Genomic DNA, 21,819 nt, shown 5'->3' with positions numbered 1-21,819 from the left:
AAGTTGACGGTTGTTCATTATAGACTATTACATTCGATGTTGTTAACACATGTACTTGCAAACTCGGAACAGCGTCCTTTTTGAGTGTTTTTCTTGAACCGATCATCATATAACTGTCAGTTGTAAAATGTTTAGAACAGATACGATAATTAACAGTACTTTTTGGCATCATAATCTTTTGTACTATTGTTTCTGGATTTGGTAATGCTTGTCCTGAAATTTCTAGCCATTTTCTTATCCTATTGGGTGATCTAGGAAAACAATGTAGACTGACGTCTGGTGTTTTCGATCGATTGTCATGTTTTGATGAACATCCCTTTACAAAACATTTAGGCATCTATAAAAAAATAAAAAGGAATATTAAAATAGTTATTATTATAAATTAAATATATTAAAAAATTTAAAAATTATTTTTTTAAAACGAAAATTGTTTAAAAAAAATTATTATTCATATATCTATAAATAAATAATTAAAAAAAAAATAAAAAATATTTTGACAATGCAAAATGAAAAATAATATACATTGTGTATTTGAAAATAATAATTTTATATGTAAAAAATTATTGATAATCATTGGTACATATTTTTATTTTATTATATAAAAAATATTTAATGTTCTTTAAAAAAAAAAATAATTTTCGCATATAAAAAAATACTTATATAAATCTGTAATGTGCAAATTTGTTTATAAACATTATTTAACATGTAAAAAAAAATTCAATGATATTTGTAAAAATAATTACCTTGTAAATTCGGACGTGATCAGGATTTTCAAACAAAAGACAATGAAATTTTTGAAAAATTTCGATTTATTCTGAATAAAAAAAGGAAATACAATTTAGATATATTGGAGAAACAATTTAATAAAAAATTTTAATAATCGGATTTTGAAATTAAATAATCAATATTATTTTAATAATTTGTTCAAGATGGTTTGTAATGCATTTGTGTGTATGTGTATGTGTGTGTGATGGTGTGTCTTATTTATTTCTTAATTATTTGGAATTATGTATGTTTGGAATTATTTATGTGAATTATTAAATGTTTGATTTTTAAAATTTTTAATACTATATATGAAATATGATATTTTGAATTTTTATAAAAAAAATTTTAAAAGATAAATTTTTTTTTAATAAATAAAATAATTTTTAAATGTAATAAGAGTATAAATTATATATTAATGCTCAAAAATAATTATTTTTATATATATAATTTTTTAAATTTAGAAATTAATTTAGAATTTGTTATATATGTGGGTGTGTTTATTAGAAATGATACTTTTAACCGTCGATAGTCTATTAAATTTTTTAAAAGAAGCTAGTTTACTCCAATTGAAGCATTTTAAATAGATGATTTAGCCTTTGTTTTATCTACACCTACATTGCAACAATTAATACTGATGTATAGGCTATTGAATATATTTTTAGTTTATTTCATTTTTAAGATTATACTCTTCATAAATAAAATTTATAGTCTATAATTATTTAAAAAATAAAAAAATGAAGTGAAGTTAAAAATTAAGGGAGACAATAACAAATAACAAATAAAAATCCGTAGTTTATTTTAATATATAATTATTAGAAATTATTAAAATTAATGACATTTAAATTAATGCCACATTTTGTTAATTTTTCAATTTTTGAATTGTAATTATACTAATGAACACGTGTAATAATAATTGTTTATTCATTTGTGAATCTAGGATTTTTGTAACATGATAATTTTATGATTTTGAGATTGGATGATGGCTATCGCATGGTACAAAGGCAGTGTATAAAGACTCAACTTCAAAAATGAAAAACAAAATTTTTAATAAAAAAAAATTGGTATAGCATTTTCTAGATTTTTTTTAATCGGTTATTCTTTATTAATACTGTATTTAAATTTCAATCAAACAATAATCGAAATTTGATTTATGTAATTGAAAACGATATTTAAATAAAATAATTTTTTGAGATTGAAAATTATAGCTTTGAAACATTGTTGAATGCCTCTTTAATTCTATGTAAAATGAAACCGAAAACATGAATTATATGTATTTACAAAGAATAAAAATCAATTTATTTAACCATTTATATGTTTTAAAAAATCAGCAGTTATAATGTTAGACTTTCAATATTTGTAATTATATATGTAAAAAAATTGTGCTGACTGACCCTTAAAGGGACACTGAACCCCATTTTTTTTTTCAAGATTAAGATATAGCATGATATTTTAATCAACTTTCTAATTTACTCCTATTATCAAATATTCTTCATTCTCTTGATATCTTTATTTTAAAAGAAGGAAGGTAAATCTAAGCAGCCAGCCCATTTTTGGTTCAGTACCACGGATAGCGCTTGGTATTTGGAGGATTACATTTAACCACCAATAAACAAGCATAACCTAGGTTCTCAACCAAAAATGGGCCTGCTCCTATGCACCCGTTTCCAGCATTTTAAATAAAGATAGCAAGAGAACAAAGAAAAATTGATAATAGGAGTAGATGATACATTTTCTTCAAATTGCATGCTCTATCTGAATCATGAAATAAAAAATTGGGTTTAGTGTCCATTTATATTAATTTTATAGACTAAATTTAAAATTATAAACAATGTTTGTTTAATTAGATCTTTATATAGCCCATGTTTTTTAGAAAATAGGAAAAAGAAAAGTTAATTTAAATGTAAACATAACAATTTTCTAATTATAGGAATACTAAAAAAAAATATTTGATGTGAATACAGTTCTCTACATTTTAAAGCATGATCCTGTATTTTTAAAATGTATTAGCAATATCAACATAAGGTCAAGGGTGGAGTGTCTTATTTGACACTTGAATTTTACTTTAAAACTAACCTTTTCAAATAATCAGAAATAAAACCTTAGAATTTATTTTATAATTATCTTTAAAATTTAATTTTATATGAATATTTTTGAATTGTAGTATTTATTGTAGTGTATATTACATGCAGATATATGTAAATGAGTGTATAATGTGCGTTAAATTCATTGAATTTTAAAAAAATTAATTCGAATAAATCATTCCTCAATACTGGTTGAGTTTAACTGAATGAGATCAATGCTATCTACATGAAACATGAGAACTTATAGCCTATAGTGTTCTAGATTTATTGAGTTGATAGTCATTCTTGAAGTTATATAAAATTACCATATGAACATATTAGTTTTATATTTCAAATAATAATAAAAAGATAAAGAGAAATAGTTTAAAAAAACCTATTGTTAATATGAATTTAATTGCATGCCCTTTTTACAAGTTGAAAATAAGATTAGTACTTGACTCTCCCTTTAAAATAACAAAGCTCTATTTCAAACTAATCTACTCTTGGAATTCATTAAAAAGATTGTCTAATCAGGTTTTAATTTTGACCTTTTCAAAGAATATAATCAAGAATTAAACTAAGGAGCCTACATTTACAACAGTGTTACCATGACTACTATTTGCAAAAGACAGAGGTTGGGAGGCCACTAGAGTGAATGAAAAGCTAATCAATAGATTGTGTGATAAGATGTTTTACAAATGAAAGAAATGTAACAAAAAAAATAACCATTTAAAGCTGAAACAGACAAAGGAGACAAAGTGAAAGAAAAATAGAAAGCTTTAGAAAATAGACTTTGAAAAAAAAAATAGAAACATTTATAATTTTAGAATCAGATATATAATATATAATACATTGATAATTATTTACAATGTTTTTTTTAAATTTGCAGATACAATTTTTAAAATGTAGTTATTATTACTTATAAATAAGTTATTAATATGACATTTAATAATGGTGATATTAAACGTGCTTTAAATAAAAAGTATCAGTTCAAATTGTATGACTATTATTTTTTTGAAATGGAGACAAGGATTAAATAAAAATTGAATATTTTTCTTTGATTATTTATAATTTAAAATATTATTTTCGATTTCTGTTTGAATGGGTAACTCAGTTTGATAACAGTCAACATACAATAGTGGCCATTGCATTGCATATTTTAATTACAAATCAAAAAGACTGTAAGAATATAAATCTAAAAATTGAACTGTTTTAGATACCACAAAAAAAAAAATTATACGTGATATCAAAAGTTTATTTTAAAATAACAATAATCAGACTAAATTTAATTTAATGTAGATCGCTTTCAGATATAACATAGTGAATACAGTGTTTGAAAAATATATACGCTTTTATTTACATGGGATCACATTGTGAGAACCGTGACTATGTGTCATTCTTTTTAAAATTTCTATATGATAATTAAAGAAATTTAAACCTACACAGTAAAATATATTAATTTTGAATATGAGTTTCTTTCAACAAATGTTTTAAACATGTAAAAATATTAATTCAGAATGCTCGTTACTTCAAGGGGAATTATTTGCTAGTAGCCTCGGTATCTATTAGTTATTTCAAGTTGTAAATAGATGTTTTTAAGATATTTAGATGCGTGATAAATTCTATATATGCTCGTTATTACTAGGGGTATTATCGCTGGTAAGCGCTCACATCTGACCTGCTAGAAAACGCTTGCACTTGTGTCACAATACAACTCTGTATGATACCCTCAACTTTCCAATTAGACGTGATCTCCATAATTTATTTTTAAATAACAATAAGCATACTTGTTGTAATTAAAAGTAGATCTCTATAAAATATAATATAGTGAATAAAGATGTTTGCCAAAGATATACTCTTTTATTTACAGGGAACCGCATTGTGAGAATCGTGACTATGTGTCATTCTTTTAAACATTTAGATCCGATATTGCATGAAATTTAAAACAACATTGTATAATATATTAAATTTGAATATGAGTTTCTTTCATCAAATGTTGTCAAAATGTACAAATATTAATTCATAATGCTCGCTACTTCAAGGGGGATTATTTGCTATTAGCCTCGGTATCTATTAGTTATTTCAAATTCAGAATAGATGATATTAAAATATTTATATGCGTGATAAATTCTATATATGCTCGTTATTACTAGGGGTATTATCGCTGCTAAGCGCTCACATCTGAACTGCTAGAAAACGCTTGCACTTCGGTCACAATAGAACTCTGTATGATACCCTCAACTTTCCAATTAGACGTGATCTCCATAATTTATTTTTAAATAACAATAAGCATAATTATTGTAATTAAAAGTAGATCTCTATCAAACATAATATAGTGAATAAAGATGTTTGCCAAAGATATACTCTTTTATTTACAGGAAACCGCATTGTGAGAACAGTGACTAAGTGTCATTCTTTTTAACATTTATATCCGATATTGCATGAAATTTAAAACAACATTGTATAATATATTAAATTTGAATATGAGTTTCTTTCATCAAATGTTGTCAAAATGTTCAAATATTAATTAATAATGCTCGTTACTTCAAGGGTGATTATTTGCTAGTTGCCTCGCTATTTATTAGTTATTTCAATTTCAAAATCGATGCTATTCAGATATTTTGATGCGTGAGTTATTCAATATATGCTCGTTCTTACTAGGGGTATTATCGCTGCTAAGCACTCACATCTTACCTGCTCGAGAACGCTGAAACATCTGTTGAGAATGCTCGATTACGGAGGTCTGTAGATTAAATGGATGGTGACGTTTTCGATGACGCGCAAAAATAAAGCGCATGCGCAGTACGGCGGATTACGGCCATATTGATAACGCAGGTTATCAGGCACTATTGGTAACGGGGATCAAAAGAAGTAAGTGTGGGTTTGGAATTATATTAATTTTTGATCATGAATATATAGTAAACCGTGAATAATAGTTAATTAAAGCATATTGCGAATATTATTTATTAATAGTTTATTATAGTTTCAAATACAGTTTTTTCAAAGGTTTAGTGTCCCTTTAAACTTCAATTTTTGTAACTCCCCTCCCTCCCCACATTCCCTACAGTTTTACTAAAACAAAAGCAACCACAAGGTGTCACTTCATCCTCTCTTCTATCCCTATAGGATCTGGGTCTGAGGCCCCGCCCCTGAGGAGAAGTCTGCTGAGACCTCTGTTTGTCCTTCACCTCTTCTCAGACGCAGTGCTCCTGACCTGGCTGCACTTCTATATCTCATCACTGAACCAGCACCTGCGCAGCGTTACTGACGATCAGCAGAGAGCAGGTAGCAAGTGTTAGCAGCTGAGGGTACCCTATGTGACCTCAGTTATATCCTTTTTAACACTTCCCCTCCTTTGTAGATCAGTTCTCCTCCATTTTTGGGTCCCTGCAGATGCTCAGTCTGATCTCAGCTCCTCTTGTAGCCCTCCACCGAAATCAACAAATCATAAAGAGAGAGAGGAAGCGAGGAGAAGCTGATTCTGGGTAAGTACCGTATGCCTAAACCTGTTCTTAGCATATGTAGTGAGCAGGTACCCGTGCATTACATAGTCTGAGACTGTCCTGATAAAGTTTAGCCAGAAGGTAACCGTGCATTACATAAAAGGCCGGCACTGTCTGAGACTGTCCTGATAAAGTTTAGCCAGAAGGTAACCGTGCATTACATAGAAGGTCAGCACTGTCTGAGACTGTCCTGATAAAGTTTAGCCAGAAGGTAACCGTGCATTACATAGAAGGTCAGCACTGTCTGAGACTGTCCTGATAAAGTTTAGCCAGAAGGTAACCGTGCATTACATAGAAGGTCGGCACTGTCTGAGACTGTCCTGATAAAGTGCAGCCAGAAGGTAACCGTGCATTACATAGTCTGAGACAGTCCTGATAAAGTGCAGCCAGAAGGTAACCGTGCATTACATAGTCTGAGACAGTCCTGATAAAGTGCAGCCAGAAGGTAACCGTGCATTACATAGAAGGCCGGCACTGTCTGAGACTGTCCTGATAAAGTGCAGCCAGAAGGTAACCGTGCATTACATAGAAGGTCAGCACTGTCTGAGACTGTCCTGATAAAGTGCAGTCAGAAGGCAACCGTGCATTACATAGAAGACCAGCACTGTCTGAAACTGGTCTGATAATGTCCAGATAGGGGAGTGACTATGTTTTATAGAAACCCACTCTTTCTGAGTCTGCCATGATAATTTGCCGTCATAAAACTGACACTCAGCTCCTGATAATCTGCAGAAAGTCACCCTAAATTAGACCTACATCCAGCACTGCCTAAACCTGTCCTGGCAATATACAGTAAGGTGGTCACACTACTACATATCCTTCATTAGACACACAACACTTTCTTAGTCTGTCCAAATAGTCTGCAGTCAGAAGGTCACCCTACATTAGGCACCCAGAACTGTCTCAGCTTGTCCTGATATTCTGCTTTGTCTCACTGTTAGGTGTGTCTCACAGAGACTGTCTTTGGCACTCATACTTCGGATCCTTGCAGTCTGTGGCTTTGGAGTTAGCTGTCTCATTCCATCCCTAGGGGTGCAGGTAGAAAACCACAAATTTTCTCTTCCTAATCTACAACTACAGTATTTTCTTATTGGATTGTGTGGTTGTCTTCCATGTTTTAGTATCTTCAAGTCTAAGTGTAACTGTGTGTGAGCACCTAGCCGTCTCCCAGTGTAACTGTGTGTGAGCACCTAGCCGTCTCCCGGTGTAACTGTGTGTGAGCACCTAGCCGTCTCCCAGTGTAACTGTGTGTGAGCACCTAGTCGTCTCCCAGTGTAACTGTGTGTGAGCACCTAGCCGTCTCCCAGTGTAACTGTGTGTGAGCACCTAGCCGTCTCCCAGTGTAACTGTGTGTGAGCACCTAGCCGTCTCCCAGTGTAACTGTGTGTGAGCACCTAGCCGTCTCCCGGTGTAACTGTGTGTGAGCACCTAGCCGTCTCCCAGTGTAACTGTGTGTGAGCACCTAGCCGTCTCCCAGTGTAACTGTGTGTGAGCACCTAGCCGTCTCCCAGTGTAACTGTGTGTGAGCACCTAGCCGTCTCCCAGTGTAACTGTGTGTGAGCACCTAGCCGTCTCCCAGTGTAACTGTGTGTGAGCACCTAGCCGTCTCTCAGTGTAACTGTGTGTGAGCACCTAGCCGTCTCCCGATGTAACTGTGTGTGAGCACCTAGCCGTCTCCCGGTGTAACTGTGTGTGAGCACCTAGCCGTCTCCCAGTGTAACTGTGTGTGAGCACCTAGCCGTCTCCCAGTGTAACTGTGTGTGAGCACCTAGCCGTCTCCCAGTGTAACTGTGTGTGAGCACCTAGCCGTCTCCCAGTGTAACTGTGTGTGAGCACCTAGCCATCTTCCAGTGTAACTGTGTGTGAGCACCTAGCCGTCTCCCAGTGTAACTGTGTGTGAGCACCTAGCCGTCTCCCAGTGTAACTGTGGTGAGCACCTAGCCGTCTCCCAGTGTAACTGTGGTGAGCACCTAGCCGTCTCCCAGTGTAACTGTGTCTGAGCACCCCACTATTTCATGGTTTCTCATCTCTGTATCTGTCACTCAGGTCTTGGGGTTCATTATACATGTGATTGTGAGGAGCTCCTCGTTTATTCTCAGCACTGAGCTGTTTAACTACTTGTGAGTATTGACATGAGCACAACAAACACTAATACAGACACCATACCCTATGTACTCACCGCATGCACACACAACACCTATGTGCAGTCCTTGTATACAGACATCATACCCATATGTACTCACCACATGCACACACAACACCTATGTGCAGTCCTTGTATACAGACATCATACCCATATGTACTCACCACATGCACACACAACACCTATGTGCAGTCCTTGTATACAGACATCATACCCATATGTACTCACCACATGCACACACAACACCTATGTGTAATGTGTATACAGACATCATACCCATATGTACTCACCACATGCACACACAACAACTATTTGCAGTCCTTGTATACAGACATCATACCCATATGTACTCACCACATGCACACACAACACCTATGTGCAGTCCTTGTATACAGACATCATACCCATATGTACTCACCACATGCACACACAACACCTATGTGTAATGTGTATACAGACATCATACCCATATGTACTCACCACATGCACACACAACACCTATGTGCAGTCCTTGTATACAGACATCATACCCATATATACTCACCACATGCACACACAACACCTATGTGCAGTCCTTGTATACAGACATCATACCCATATGTACTCACCACATGCACACACAACACCTATGTGCAGTCCTTGTATACAGACATCATACCCATATGTACTCACCACATGCACACACAACACCTATGTGCAGTCCTTGTATACAGACATCATACCCATATGTACTCACCACATGCACACACAACACCTATTTGCAGTCCTTGTATGCAGACAACATACTTATATGTACTTACCACATGCACACACAACACCTATGTGCAGTCCTTGTATACAGACATCATACCCATATGTACTCACCACATGCACACACAACACCTATTTGCAGTCCTTGTATGCAGACAACATACTTATATGTACTTACCACATGCACACACAACACCTATGTGTAATGTGTATACAGACAGATCTCTCTCTCTTCCTCAGTTTCCCTGCCACTCACTTTGGAGCACTGCTGGGAATATATACAGTTATTACATCAATGCTGACTGTCTCTCAGTATCCTCTATTCCTACTACTCACAGGCACTCTAAATGGAGACCCCTATTGGGTAAGAACCCACTTCTTTTGATTGTTACTGCCCTCCCATATCTCTACGTCCTCTCATATCTCTGTGTCCTCTCATATATCTATGTCCTCCCATATCCCTGTGTCCTCTCATATCTCTGTGTCGTCTCATCTCTCTGTGTCCTCTCATATCTCTGTGTCCTCCCATATCCCTGTGTCCTCTCATATCTCTGTGTCCTCTCCTCTCTCTGTGTCCTCTCATCTCTCTGTGTCCTCTCATATCTCTGTGTCCTCTTATCTCTCTGTGTCCTCTCATCTCTCTGTGTCCTCTCATCTCTTTGTGTCCTCTCATATCTCTGTGTCCTCTCATCTCTCTGTGTCCTCTCATATCTCTGTGTCCTCTCATATCTCTGTGTCCTCTCATCTCTCTGTGTCCTCTCATCTCTCTGTGTCCTCTCATATCTCTGTGTCCACTCATCTCTCTGTGTCCTCTCATATCTCTGTGTCCTCTCATATCTCTGTGTCCTCTCATCTCTATGTGTCCTCTCATATCTCTGTGTCCTTTCATCTTTATGTGTCCTCTCATCTCTCTGTGTCCTCTCATCTCTCTGTGTCCTCTAATATATCTGTATCCTCTCATATCTCTGTGTCCTTTCATCTATGTGTCCTCTCATCTCTCTGTGTCCTCTGATATCTCTGTCTTCTCATATCTCTATGTCCTCTCATCTCTCTGTGTCCTCTCATCTCTCTGTGTCCTCTAATATCTCTGTATCCTCTCATATCTCTGTGTCCTTTCATCTATGTGTCCTCTCATCTCTCTGTGTCCTTTCATCTCTCTCTGTCCTCTCATATCTCTATGTCCTCTTATCTCTCTGTGTCCTCTTATCTCTCTGTGTCCTCTCATATCTTTTTGTCCTCTCATATCTCTATGTCCTCTTATCTCTCTGTGTCCTCTCATATCTCTGTGTCCTCTGATATCGCTGTCTTCTCATATATCTGTGTCCTCTTATCTCACTGTGTCCTCTCATATCACTGTGTCCTCTCATATCTCTGTGTCCTCTCATATCTCTGTCCTCTCATATCTCTGTGTCCTCTGATATCTCTGTCTTCTCATATCTCTGTGTCCTCTCATATCTGTGTCCTCTCATATCTCTGTATCCTTTCATCTCTATATGTCCTCTCATCTCTCTGTGTCCTCTCATATCTCTATGGCCTTGTGACGACCAAGGATAACCAACCCTGCGCCAGTCACTTGTTTGGCACAGAAAGGGTTATCAAACCCCTTCTACTGTCACTAATCGGTCACAATCTAGCCACGCAAGCTTGTGACGTAGTTCAGTGGGTGCAAGGGTTAACAACGTTCTCTAGTCTGTACTAGACGTAAAAGAAATGACCAAAACTCCCCTTTAATGCCACCCACACTAAACTAACACTATAACTAGCTCCAAGCTGCCACCACTTATGATTTATTAAAGGGAGAATCCTAAGGAAAAACCCAGACACATTAACTGTCAGAATACAATTTAGCAGAAAATAACCTACAGTAAAATATACAGTTTTACTACAACCAGTCTCTTTCAGTAACGTGGTTCAAATATTAGACAAAGGCAAAAGCTTCATACATGATTTATTTATTATGCCAAAAATATTATGCACAATGCATTATTAATAAAAAGTTGTTACAAGTAAAATTACACACAAGTAAACAGTTTTTAAAATAAAATGAAGAAAATAGCAGAACCTTATACTGTACTAATCTTGGTTTCTGTGCCAGGGAGATGGCATGAAGCAATGGGTCCTTACTCTGTAGAACAGCTTCCCTTGTAAGAATGACAATTCAGTGTTAAAACATAAGACCCTTATACATTTTTTTCAATAGATCAGGTTGCCTGACCTCACCCCCTTTGCAGGGGCTGGCTGAGAAACCCCCTATCTTTTATGAAAGTCCATAAACTTTAAAGGGACACTGAACCCAATTTTTTTTCTTTCGTGATTCAGATAGAGCATGCAATTTTAAGCAACTTTCTAATTTACTCCTATTATCAATTTTTCTTCGTTCACTTGCTATCTTTATTTGAAAAAGAAGACATCTAAGCTTTTTTTTTTTGTTCAGACCTCTGGACAGCACTTTTTTATTGGTGGATGAATTTATCCACCAATCAGCAAGAACAACCCAGGTTGTTCACCAAAAATGGGGCGGCATCTAAACTTACATTCTTGCATTTCAAATAAAGATACCAAGAGAATGAAGAAATTTTTATAATAGGAGTAAATTAGAAAGTTGCTTAAAATTTCATGCTCTATCTGAATCACGAAAGAAAAAATTTGGGTTCAGTGTCCCTTTAGGTACCTTTGGCTAAAATCAGAGAACACTATCATTTCTGCTAGATACATCCATTTTCATATAGACACATTTCTGTGTCCTCTCATATCTCTACGTCCTTTCATATCTGTGTCCTCTCATATTTCTGTCTTCTCATCTCTCTGTGTCCTCTCATATCTCTGTGTCCTCTCATATTTCTGTCTTCTCATCTCTCTGTGTCCTCTCATATCTCTGTGTCCTCTCATATCTCTATGTCCTCTCATCTCTCTGTGTCCTCTCATCTCTCTGTGTCCTCTCATATCTCTGTGTCCTCTCATATCTATGTGTCCTCTCATATCTATGTGTCCTCTCATATCTATGTGTCCTCTCATCCCTCTGTGTCCTCATATCTATGTGTCCTCTCATAGCTCTACATCATCTCATATTTCTGTCTTCTCATCTCTCTATGTCCTCTGATCTCTCTGTGTCCTCTCATATCTATGTGTCCTCTCATATCTATGTGTCCTCTCATATCTATGTGTCCTCTCATCCCTCTGTGTCCTCATATCTATGTGTCCTCTCATAGCTCTACATCATCTCATATTTCTGTCTTCTCATCTCTCTATGTCCTCTCATCTCTCTGTGTCCTCTCATATCTATGTGTCCTCATCTCTCTATGTCCTCTCATATCTATGTGTCCTCTCATATCTCTACATCGTCTCATATTTCTTTCTTCTCATCTCTCTATGGCCTCTCATCTCTCTGTGTCCTCTCATATCTCTGTGTCATCTCTCTGTGTCCTCTCATTTCTCTGTGTACTCTTATCTCACTGTGTCATCTCATATCTCTGTGTCCTCTAATATCTCTGTGTACTCTTATCTCACTGTGTCATCTCATATCTCTGTGTCCTCTTTTGAATGACTGTCCACTTATTGTTTTGTCCTCTCATGTCACTGTCCCCTTTCATGTTCCTGTGCTCCCTTGTACCACTTTTCTCTCTGATCTCTATGTGCATCCAGTCCGGTTTCTCTTCATATTCCTCCAATCTTGATGTCTGTCACCCCTTCTCAAAACTCTCTTATCTAAAAATTCTGTTTGCCTTTCCCCTCAATAAGTTTACCCTGTTCCCTCAGATATACTTTATGTCCATCATGTTTCTATTTATTTCCGTGCTTTTTTATCTTTTACTCTCCTGCACTTGTCTTTTTTTTAACCAAGTCCCCAGTCATAATCATTTTCTCTCTTCTATTTTGTCTATTTGCTTTCTGATGGTCTCTCTCTCTCTCTGTCATGACTACCTCTGAGCTGCCACACTCTCTCTTGCTTCTCACTCCTGTCTCTCACGCTGTTCTGGTCATGCCTTCCTTATCACCCAGTAGTTTTGGCTAACCTTTGTGTCTCTCTTGCAGATACATGCTACTTTTCTTGGGCTGTCCTCCTGTGCTGTGCCGGTTCCTCTTTATCTTTGGATACAGCGCACTAAAAAGAACCATCACAAACCTATTGTCCTCCGCAGGGCAAACCCCTCAAATAAAACCCATCAGCTCACAAAAGTGTGACAGTAACTGTTAGTAAAACATGAACTGTGTTTATAAGTACTGTGGTGACAGACATATTCAGTTTTACTAAAATTGCTCTCACTATTCCGCTTTCCTACACCTTGAATCCAGGTGTAATACATTTGGGATCTGTAACTAGAAACTGAATTAGAAATCCCTGTTGTAGAGCTACTATTCTCGGGTTCTCCCATATCCATCCCTTCAAACCCACCAGGTCTCAAATTAAGTTAGGTCCATCACTTCTTCCTCTTCACTAAGCTGCAGTGAGACAATCTTACTGTATCCCAAGAGACTGCATTTGGATTATTTAAACTATAATAGTCACTCCCCATCACTACACCTTCAGAAGTGGTGATCACTAGACCTTCAGCTCTGGTGATACTTCCTTGCTAGGCCTTCAGTGCTGGTGATCCTTCCTTCACTGGACCTTCAGTGCTAGTGATCCTTCCATCGCTAGACCTTCAGTGCTGGTGATACTTCCATCGCTAGACCTTCAACGCTGGTGATCATTCCTTCGCTAGACCTTCAGTGCTGGTGATCCTTTCATCACTAGATCTTCCACACTGGTGATACTTCCATCAGTAGATCTTAAGCCCTGGTGATTCTTTCATAAGTAGACCTACAAAATGTGAGATCCTCTTCTCCTCTAAAATCTAAAAATGCATAATAAAGTGCCACAGGGCTAATACACAAGCTCCCAAAATATCTCCTAATCAAATCTTACTGGCATAGAATGTATAGAATAAGGGAGCAGCAAAAAACAAGGCAAAAGTGTCAAAAGATAAACAAAAAATGTCTATGTGGATTCATTAAATATGAACAATTAAATCAAATAGAGTTTAATATATGCGCATATAAAAATATATTAGTATGATAAATGGGCCCAGAAAAAAGAATAAAATAATGAAAAAATGTGTAGATGAAAAAATGATGAGAAATATGTCCCAAAAAAAGGTGTCCAAAGATGAATTGTGTCCGAATATTAGTGATTCCAAAAAAATAAATCCTATATGGATGTCCAAAATGATATTCCAAAACATGTGAAAGTATTTTTCAGTTTGCATAAAGTCTTTCAATATGTGCATGCATTGCGAAGGTTTCCGAAATAAAAAAGTGTACATAGTGCAATGCAACAAATAAACCAATAATCCCCAATAATGAAAATATGAGGTTTACCAGATACATAAAATACAACAGCAGTTTAATAGGTAACTAGAGCAGCACCAATAAGCCCAAGCGTTTCGTCCCTAAGAGTGGTGCTTTTGTTTTTCATCATTTTTTTCATTATTTTTTGTAGGCCCATTTATCATACTTACATATTTGTATATGCGCATATATTAAACCCTCTTCACCTTAAAGGGCCACTGTAAGTAAATATTTTCTATGCCTGTTACTAACTAACTACCCCAAATACGCTTTTTATCAATATCATTTCATTAACATATCTCTACCATATATCAGAAATCTTGTCTGCAAATTAAATTGTTTTCCAAACCCACTCCGTGGGTATCCTTTGCTCTGTACCAATCCGTTTACAATACCTAGGTTTCAAAATGGCGCTTTAAACACAATTTCATTGGTTTAAGTATTTTGAACACGCAGTGCTGAAAATAGTGGGCAGGATAACGTGACATCATCGGGGAATAAAATATATAACTTTTATAACGGTATGAAACTTCGTTTTGGAGAAAATATAGGTCAGTAGGTTTTAATTAATGTTTATTAACTTTAATATGTTAGTTGTTTGGCTTAAAAATTATAACAGAAAGTAATCCTTTAAGCATGTATAACTGAAGGCTCTTCCTATAATAGAACTGAATAGGGATGATATAAACTACCCACTCACTTGCTTTAAAGCTGAAAGCACAGTTCATCCCCTCACTGATATCACTCGAAATCAAAACCACAGTCACAAAATCTGGAACACTTATAAATATTGTAACCTATTGCATTGCTGTTCCTCCACTTCCAGCTGTCCAGAGTGACTCACTAATTGCAGGGTTATGGTATTGACAATCCTATGCTTCCTAAAGCAGCAATACTGCAGCCGGACAGATAGCTCAGCATGCTAATGCACTGTGGCTGTGCTCTGTAGCAACCTGAGGGTTGCAGGTTTGATCCCCGGTGAGGTCCACTCAGTCTTTCATCCTTCTGAGGTCAATAAAATGAGCAGCACCTTGAGACCCTTACGGGTGATTAGCCGCACTTTACAAGTACCCAATACATACACTGAAGGATCATTTGCTTCCTAGGCAAGAAGCAATGATAATGTTTATAATTCTACAGTTGTGACATTGATGATGCTATAGTTCCAAGACCCTTGAGATTCTCTTTTTTACCTACATGAGTGAGCAACCCCATAGGTCAGATGTGCTTTTCTAGAGCAATGGCTTTGTAGATCCACAATTACTAGACACACTCTAAGCCCCTCCTTTCAATAATCCAGGAGGGGCTTCAGTTATCATATAGCTACATGTCTCTGCAACACTAAATACAAGTATGATTTTTAACTTTATCATTTCTTTACTCATGAGTTCAACAAAATGTTGAGTTAATTATTTAAATCCCACAGATACTAGACATATTTTTATTTTTTACTTAGCAACAAGTTGAAATAAATTAACAAAAATAATGTTCTTTAGAAAGGAGTATTATTTTAATGTATTATGAACGTTAATCTAGTATTTATTAAGCCTATGTTTGCTAACATACAACTAAGTATATTCTGACTGTAATCATACCTTACTTTTGGATTTGTATAATTATATATAGATATTCCACAACTAGGTTCTATTAATCATATAATTTACAGGGCTGTCACTTTGCATTCCTGTACTTTGCAATAAATCTGTATTTAAAGAGAAAGTAACACCTTGTAATTACAAGAAATTTCTGCTGTGTTGCTATGGAAAGACATATCAGCCAAGTCTTAACATTTTTAAAACAAGTTAACATCCTTTATACTGCAGTTATTTTTTTTTTTAATTTGGAGAAGCCAATCTGAGCTTTAGTCCAAAGACGAGTCTAGTTACTGTCACAAAGATCTTTTGAGGTAAATTGTTTTGCAGTTATTATTTGATAAAGCCAATCAGGGACAGATATGTAGCAGATTTAGCCTTGAGACGACAGCAGGTACAACTTTACAATTTACTTCCATTATCAAATTGTAGGGTTTTTTGGTGGGGTGGTTATCTGCACATTTTGAGACACAAGCTCCTGAGCATTTGCAAGAGTTCACAGTTTACATCTGTGATTGGCTGATTGGCTGATGGTTGTCACAAGATACAGGAGGCAGAGAAATGGAAGGATTTAGTTTTTTGTTTTTTAAATGAAATCCTTTTAACGCCATTATGCCGTTCTATTCCGTCATAATTACACTGGGCTTCAGAGCCGTTATGATGGAATAGAACGTCATAGCCAACGGCTGTCCTGAAGTCTACTGCGCTTCCCAGATTTGATTGCGGTCTGGAGGGCGTTCCTAGGGTTATAGGGAAGCCCCCCAGACCCGATCCAATAATTTAAATCTTGTGATCGTGTGCACGATCGCGTGATTTCAATTTGTCTACATCGGAACCCAGCAGGAAAGGGTTAAGTCTCACAAGACCTCACAAATTGTCACCTCATGCTAGAGATTTGTTGTGAAATCGTTTGACCAGGCATTTTATTATGGTTAAGGGGCAACAGATTCCCAGTACCCAGAACTGCATAACTACTAAATACACAACTGGTTACACCATTTTTATTTTTTTACCAGTGTCTCTCACTATTTGTTTAAACCAGCAATAAACTTATTTTTTTGTTTACTTTGTAGTCTATGTGTATCTTTTTTTCTCTACGTAGCCAAACAGAGGAGGGGGTGGGGGTTGCACCAGTTCCATCTAGAAGTAGCTACCAGTCTACAATAGGTGTTCCAAACAGTTGCCAAGGAGTACGAAGAGGGCACCAACATAAACAATTAAATAGGACATCAAAGAATATTTTTCAAAATTATAAGAGGTATAACCACAAATACAATGACACAGTGTACCCAGCACATATTCTAATCATAATGATAAACTCATGCAACGCGTTTCATGCTCATGACAGATTAACGTTTTAGAAGCAAGTTGAATATTTGTTTGTCAAGTTTTGTTTTTGTAATAGTCAAAAAAAATTATTTAACAAATGGTTTTGTTTTTCTGAAATACAACAAACTGTAAAGATTGTTGGGAGTTTTATAACCCAAGTGTGTCCTCATTGGCATAAAAAAATGGTTAAAGATCAGACACACTGCTTGTGTTAAACTATTATGTTTGTGAGGGTGCCACTTTACGATTTGCCCAATGTAATACACAATGTTGGCACCCTCTGAAGATCCATAGAAGCTGTAGGGAGATCTGACAAGGAGGAGCAACTATTTTTACCTGTATGTTGTAGCTGTGTTAGAGGTTCTAAACTACATTTGTTTTGATAAGAGAGATCATAAGACCAAAAGATAACTATAAATTATCAATTAAATATAAGCAATTTCTATATCTTAGCTCATACCCCTGGAATGCTTACTATTGAGAAGCCCTCTCCCAGGGGGTGTGAACAAAAATGACCACTCCCCTGATTAGCTATAAAGGTAATATGGACCCATTCCCCCTATCCTCCTAGTCCAGCCTTAACAGGTGGAAAAGGTAGAAGGAAAAGAGGGAAGGGAAACTGGTAAGCATTAACAAGGGCTATGAGTCAATAAATTGCTTATATTTGTTTGTTAATTTTTAGTTATATTAGCCCTTCCTAGTTAATGCTTACCAGTGAGAAGAGAATAAAGCAATAAAAAAAAAAAAAGTAAAAATCAGGTGGGAAAAAATTCCAGCCAATCAAAGGAAATGCTGCAAAAGTATAAGGTCACCACAGAAGATAAGACTTTTCAATCATACTTTGCTGAAGATGATTGTCGCACATCCACCTTATAATGAGAGAGAAAGGTATGAGAACTCAAGCCAGCTGCTTGACATATCTCCATAGGTGTAGCATCTGCTTCCAAAGCCAATGATGTTGACACTGCCCTTGTAAAATGTGCCATAAGCCCAACTTGAATCGGATGATTCTTCTGTTTATAGGCTTGTGAGATTGTACTGTCCAACTGACCAAAGTGGATTTTGCAGGAGCTTGACCTTGTTGTAAACCCCTTGGTACTACAAGCAAACAATCTGTCTTTCTAATAGACTTAGTTCTTGAAACATATGTGTGTAGACAGCACACCACATCAAGTCAGTAAAATGGCTTTCCTGCTGAACCTTGCATCTCTGGACAAAAAGATGGTAACACAATGTCTTGGGATTTATGAAAATCAGAGACAACCTTTGGTAAAAACTCTGGAACTGTGCACATGACTCATCTTGCAGATGTAACAGCAACCAGAAAAATAGTTTTCAATGTAAGAAACCAGAGTGACATCTCCTTGATGGGTTCAAAGGGTATTTCCATCAAAGCTTCCAAAACCAAAGGAAGATCCCACATTGGAATAGCACATTTGGTAGAAGGTTGGATATGAGCCAAGGCCTGAAAAAAATGATGAACCAAATGTTTCTGTGCTCACTTGACTCTAGTAGTGGCAGAGATAGCAGACATCTGAACCTTCGGTGTTATAGTGCAAAGACCTCTTAGGAAATCTTAATAATGAAAATCCAATAAATTATGTAATTCCATCTTGGCTGTAGAAGAAGTATGTTAAATCACCCAGGCTGAAAAAGTATTCCATATTCTGTAATAGGTTGAAGAAGTGATCTTCTTTCTATCCTGAAGTAAAGTTAGACTTACCGAATCTGATATATTCAGTTGTCTATATCTTGTGATCTCAGCAACCATACCAAGCGTTGTGGGGCTGGATGCAGGATTGGACCCTGAGACATCATGTCTGAAAACTGTGGAAGGAGCCCTGGAGGTTCCACTGAAAGAACCATGGTCTGCAAGGCCAAAAGGGAATTACTGCCACAAAGTTGCAAGGAATTAGATGGAGTGGTGGAAAGACAAATAAGGTTGAATCTCCATACCTGACAGAAAGCATCAATCTCCAAAGCTTGTGGTGTCGGCAGACAACTGCAAAATAGAGGCAACAGATGATTGCGACTGGAAGCCATCAGCTCCCCATCTGTCCACAATCACCCTAAAAGGCTTTCTGTTCAACTGTCACTCTGTTTGTGAAAGAGGAACTTGACTCAAATAATCTGCCTGAACATTCTGTAGATCGGGAAGGTGAGAAGCGGATAACAACTTTAGATACTTCTGTGACAATTTTTTTTTTTTTTTAAATGGAGCGACAACTCCTTGAGAGCTTGTAGACTCTTTATTCCTCCCTGAAAATAAATGTAGGACCTTGTCGTCTTGTTTTCGAACAAAACTTTTATTGAATTTCCCTGAAAGTGAAGCAGTGCCTCATAGACTGCCTTTATTTCCAGTACATTTGCAGGAAGAGACTGAATACTTCTTTGCCAGGACCCCTGAGTGTATTTCCCTTGTTACATAGCTCCACAACTGAGCTTGCTGAAATTTGTCTGTATGATTATCTAATCTGGCTCCACCAGGGAAAACCCTTGAGAGAGGTTCTCCTTCGGAAACCACCAATGTAGTCTTCTTAGTTCCAGATGACCCAACATTTGCATTCAGACTCGAGCTGTCAGACGAAAGTCTTTTTGAAGTAGGTCATCAAAATCTTCCTTCTTTGTGGGGACACAGACACTACAGCATTCTTTGTATCTATCTGTGCCTACAGGAAAGTGATAGACTGAGTTGGCTTAAGCTGACTCTTTTGCAGATTTACCAACCATCTGAACTTCAGCAGGGTATGAAGTAACTATTCCCTCTGCCGGTTGTTTGAAATCAGAAGAATGGAGTCTAGATAAGGTATGACAAAGATACCCCTGGCCCTTAGCTCTGCAATAAGAGGAACTAAGTTATTTGTGAATACTCGAGGCGCAGTGGATATGCCGAAGGGAAGAGCAGTGAACGGAAATTGCCATCTTCCTATTGCAAATCTAAGAAATTGCCTGTGAATCTCTGTGATAGGGATGTGAAAATATGCATCTTTTAAATCCTGATAACAGATAAGCCCTTTGGAGTCATGATGTTTATTACTGAAATGAGGGACTACATCTTCAATATCTTGACTTATAGGAAGGAATTTAGATGCCAGAGGTCCAAGACTGGCCTCCAGGAATTGTTATTTTTTTTACTAGAAACCTCTTGAACTACCTCCTGTTCCTGAAGTTTCTGTACAAACTGGTGGATGGCTTGAAGTTTAAATCTCTTCTCTGGGAGTGGCAAGACTATAAAGCAAGGAATTAGAGGTTTCTTCTTGAATTCCAGTGTATAGCCTCTCCTGAGAATCTGTAAGACCCATTTGTCTAAATGGCCTCTGTCCAGAAGTCTCTGAACCTGGAAAGCCTTCTTTGCAAAAGCAACTAGACAGGAGTGTACAGGTAGCCCTCAGTTTACGCTGGGGTTAGGTTCCAGAAGTAATGGTTGTAAATCAATAACGTTGCAGATTGAAACCCAGTTTATAATGTAAGTCAATGTGAAGTGAGGGAGTTAGGTTCCAGGCCCCTCTCAAAATTGGCATAAGTAACACCTAATACATTTTTTTTAAAGCTTTGAAATGAATACTTTAAATGCTAAACAACATTATAAACTTAATAAAATAATCACACAACACAGAATATATAATTAAACTAAGTTAAATGAAAAAAAACATTTGCTAAACAGCATTATAAACCTAATAAAATAATCACACAACACAGACTTGTTATTCTGAAACGGTGCAAATTGAACCGTTGTAAACCGAGGGCCACCTGTATAGGTTTTTGTTCTGGTGAAAATGAGCTGCCCTGGTACGACCTATGCCTCTTGCTTGTACCTGCGTTTTCCAATCTGGAAGGCAAAGGACTCCCTTCTGAAAGAGGTCTTAAAATCCTGATATTGATGGGCATAAGAAAAAAAATTGTTAAATGTTGGTGCCTGGGGGAGAAAATAACTTCTCCCTCCTGAACGATTTGAAATCTGAGTATCAAGCTCTTTACCAAATAACAGGTTGCCCAATAAAATTATTGTGGAGCTGGGATCAGCCTCCCAGTGACAAAGCCAAAGTGCTCTTCTAACCATGGTTAGCTGTATTCATTGATCTGCCCGTTAAATGTAGCATCTTCGAAACAGCAGATGAAAAGGCAAAAGCTTTCCTTATATCTGAAATAAAAGTCATAAAATGTTTGCACATCTTGAGAAGCAGAAATATGTTAAAGACAGAAAATAAAGCCAAAAGTGGATACAAAAGAGCTCACTGCTGCAAATAAAGTTTCTTAAGGTTATGCTCCACCTTTTTATCCATTATATCCCTAAAAGCTCCAGCATCATCTATAGGGAAAAGCATTTTCTTAGTTAATCTAGAAATTGC

General features: G+C 36.4%; 1 protein-coding gene across 1 annotated transcript in view; it reads left to right on the top strand.

The window, feature by feature from the left end:
- The window catches only part of LOC128642450 (large neutral amino acids transporter small subunit 4-like), a 152,498-nt gene extending 135,292 nt beyond the window's left edge, over positions 1-17,206 (top strand). The window contains exons 10-15 of the mRNA XM_053695220.1: positions 5,952-6,110; positions 6,187-6,310; positions 7,270-7,366; positions 8,375-8,448; positions 9,462-9,585; positions 13,254-17,206. Of these exons, the coding sequence (XP_053551195.1) occupies positions 5,952-6,110; positions 6,187-6,310; positions 7,270-7,366; positions 8,375-8,448; positions 9,462-9,585; positions 13,254-13,403 (728 nt within the window). The 3' untranslated portion in view covers positions 13,404-17,206. The remainder of the gene's footprint in view (positions 1-5,951; positions 6,111-6,186; positions 6,311-7,269; positions 7,367-8,374; positions 8,449-9,461; positions 9,586-13,253) is intronic.
- The last annotated feature ends 4,613 nt before the right edge of the window (positions 17,207-21,819 follow it).

Source organism: Bombina bombina, chromosome 11, assembly GCF_027579735.1.
Source record: "Bombina bombina isolate aBomBom1 chromosome 11, aBomBom1.pri, whole genome shotgun sequence".
NCBI lineage: Eukaryota > Metazoa > Chordata > Amphibia > Anura > Bombinatoridae > Bombina > Bombina bombina.
The sequence above is the reverse complement of the archived record's forward strand: the minus strand, read 5'-3'. Positions and strand labels throughout refer to the sequence as shown.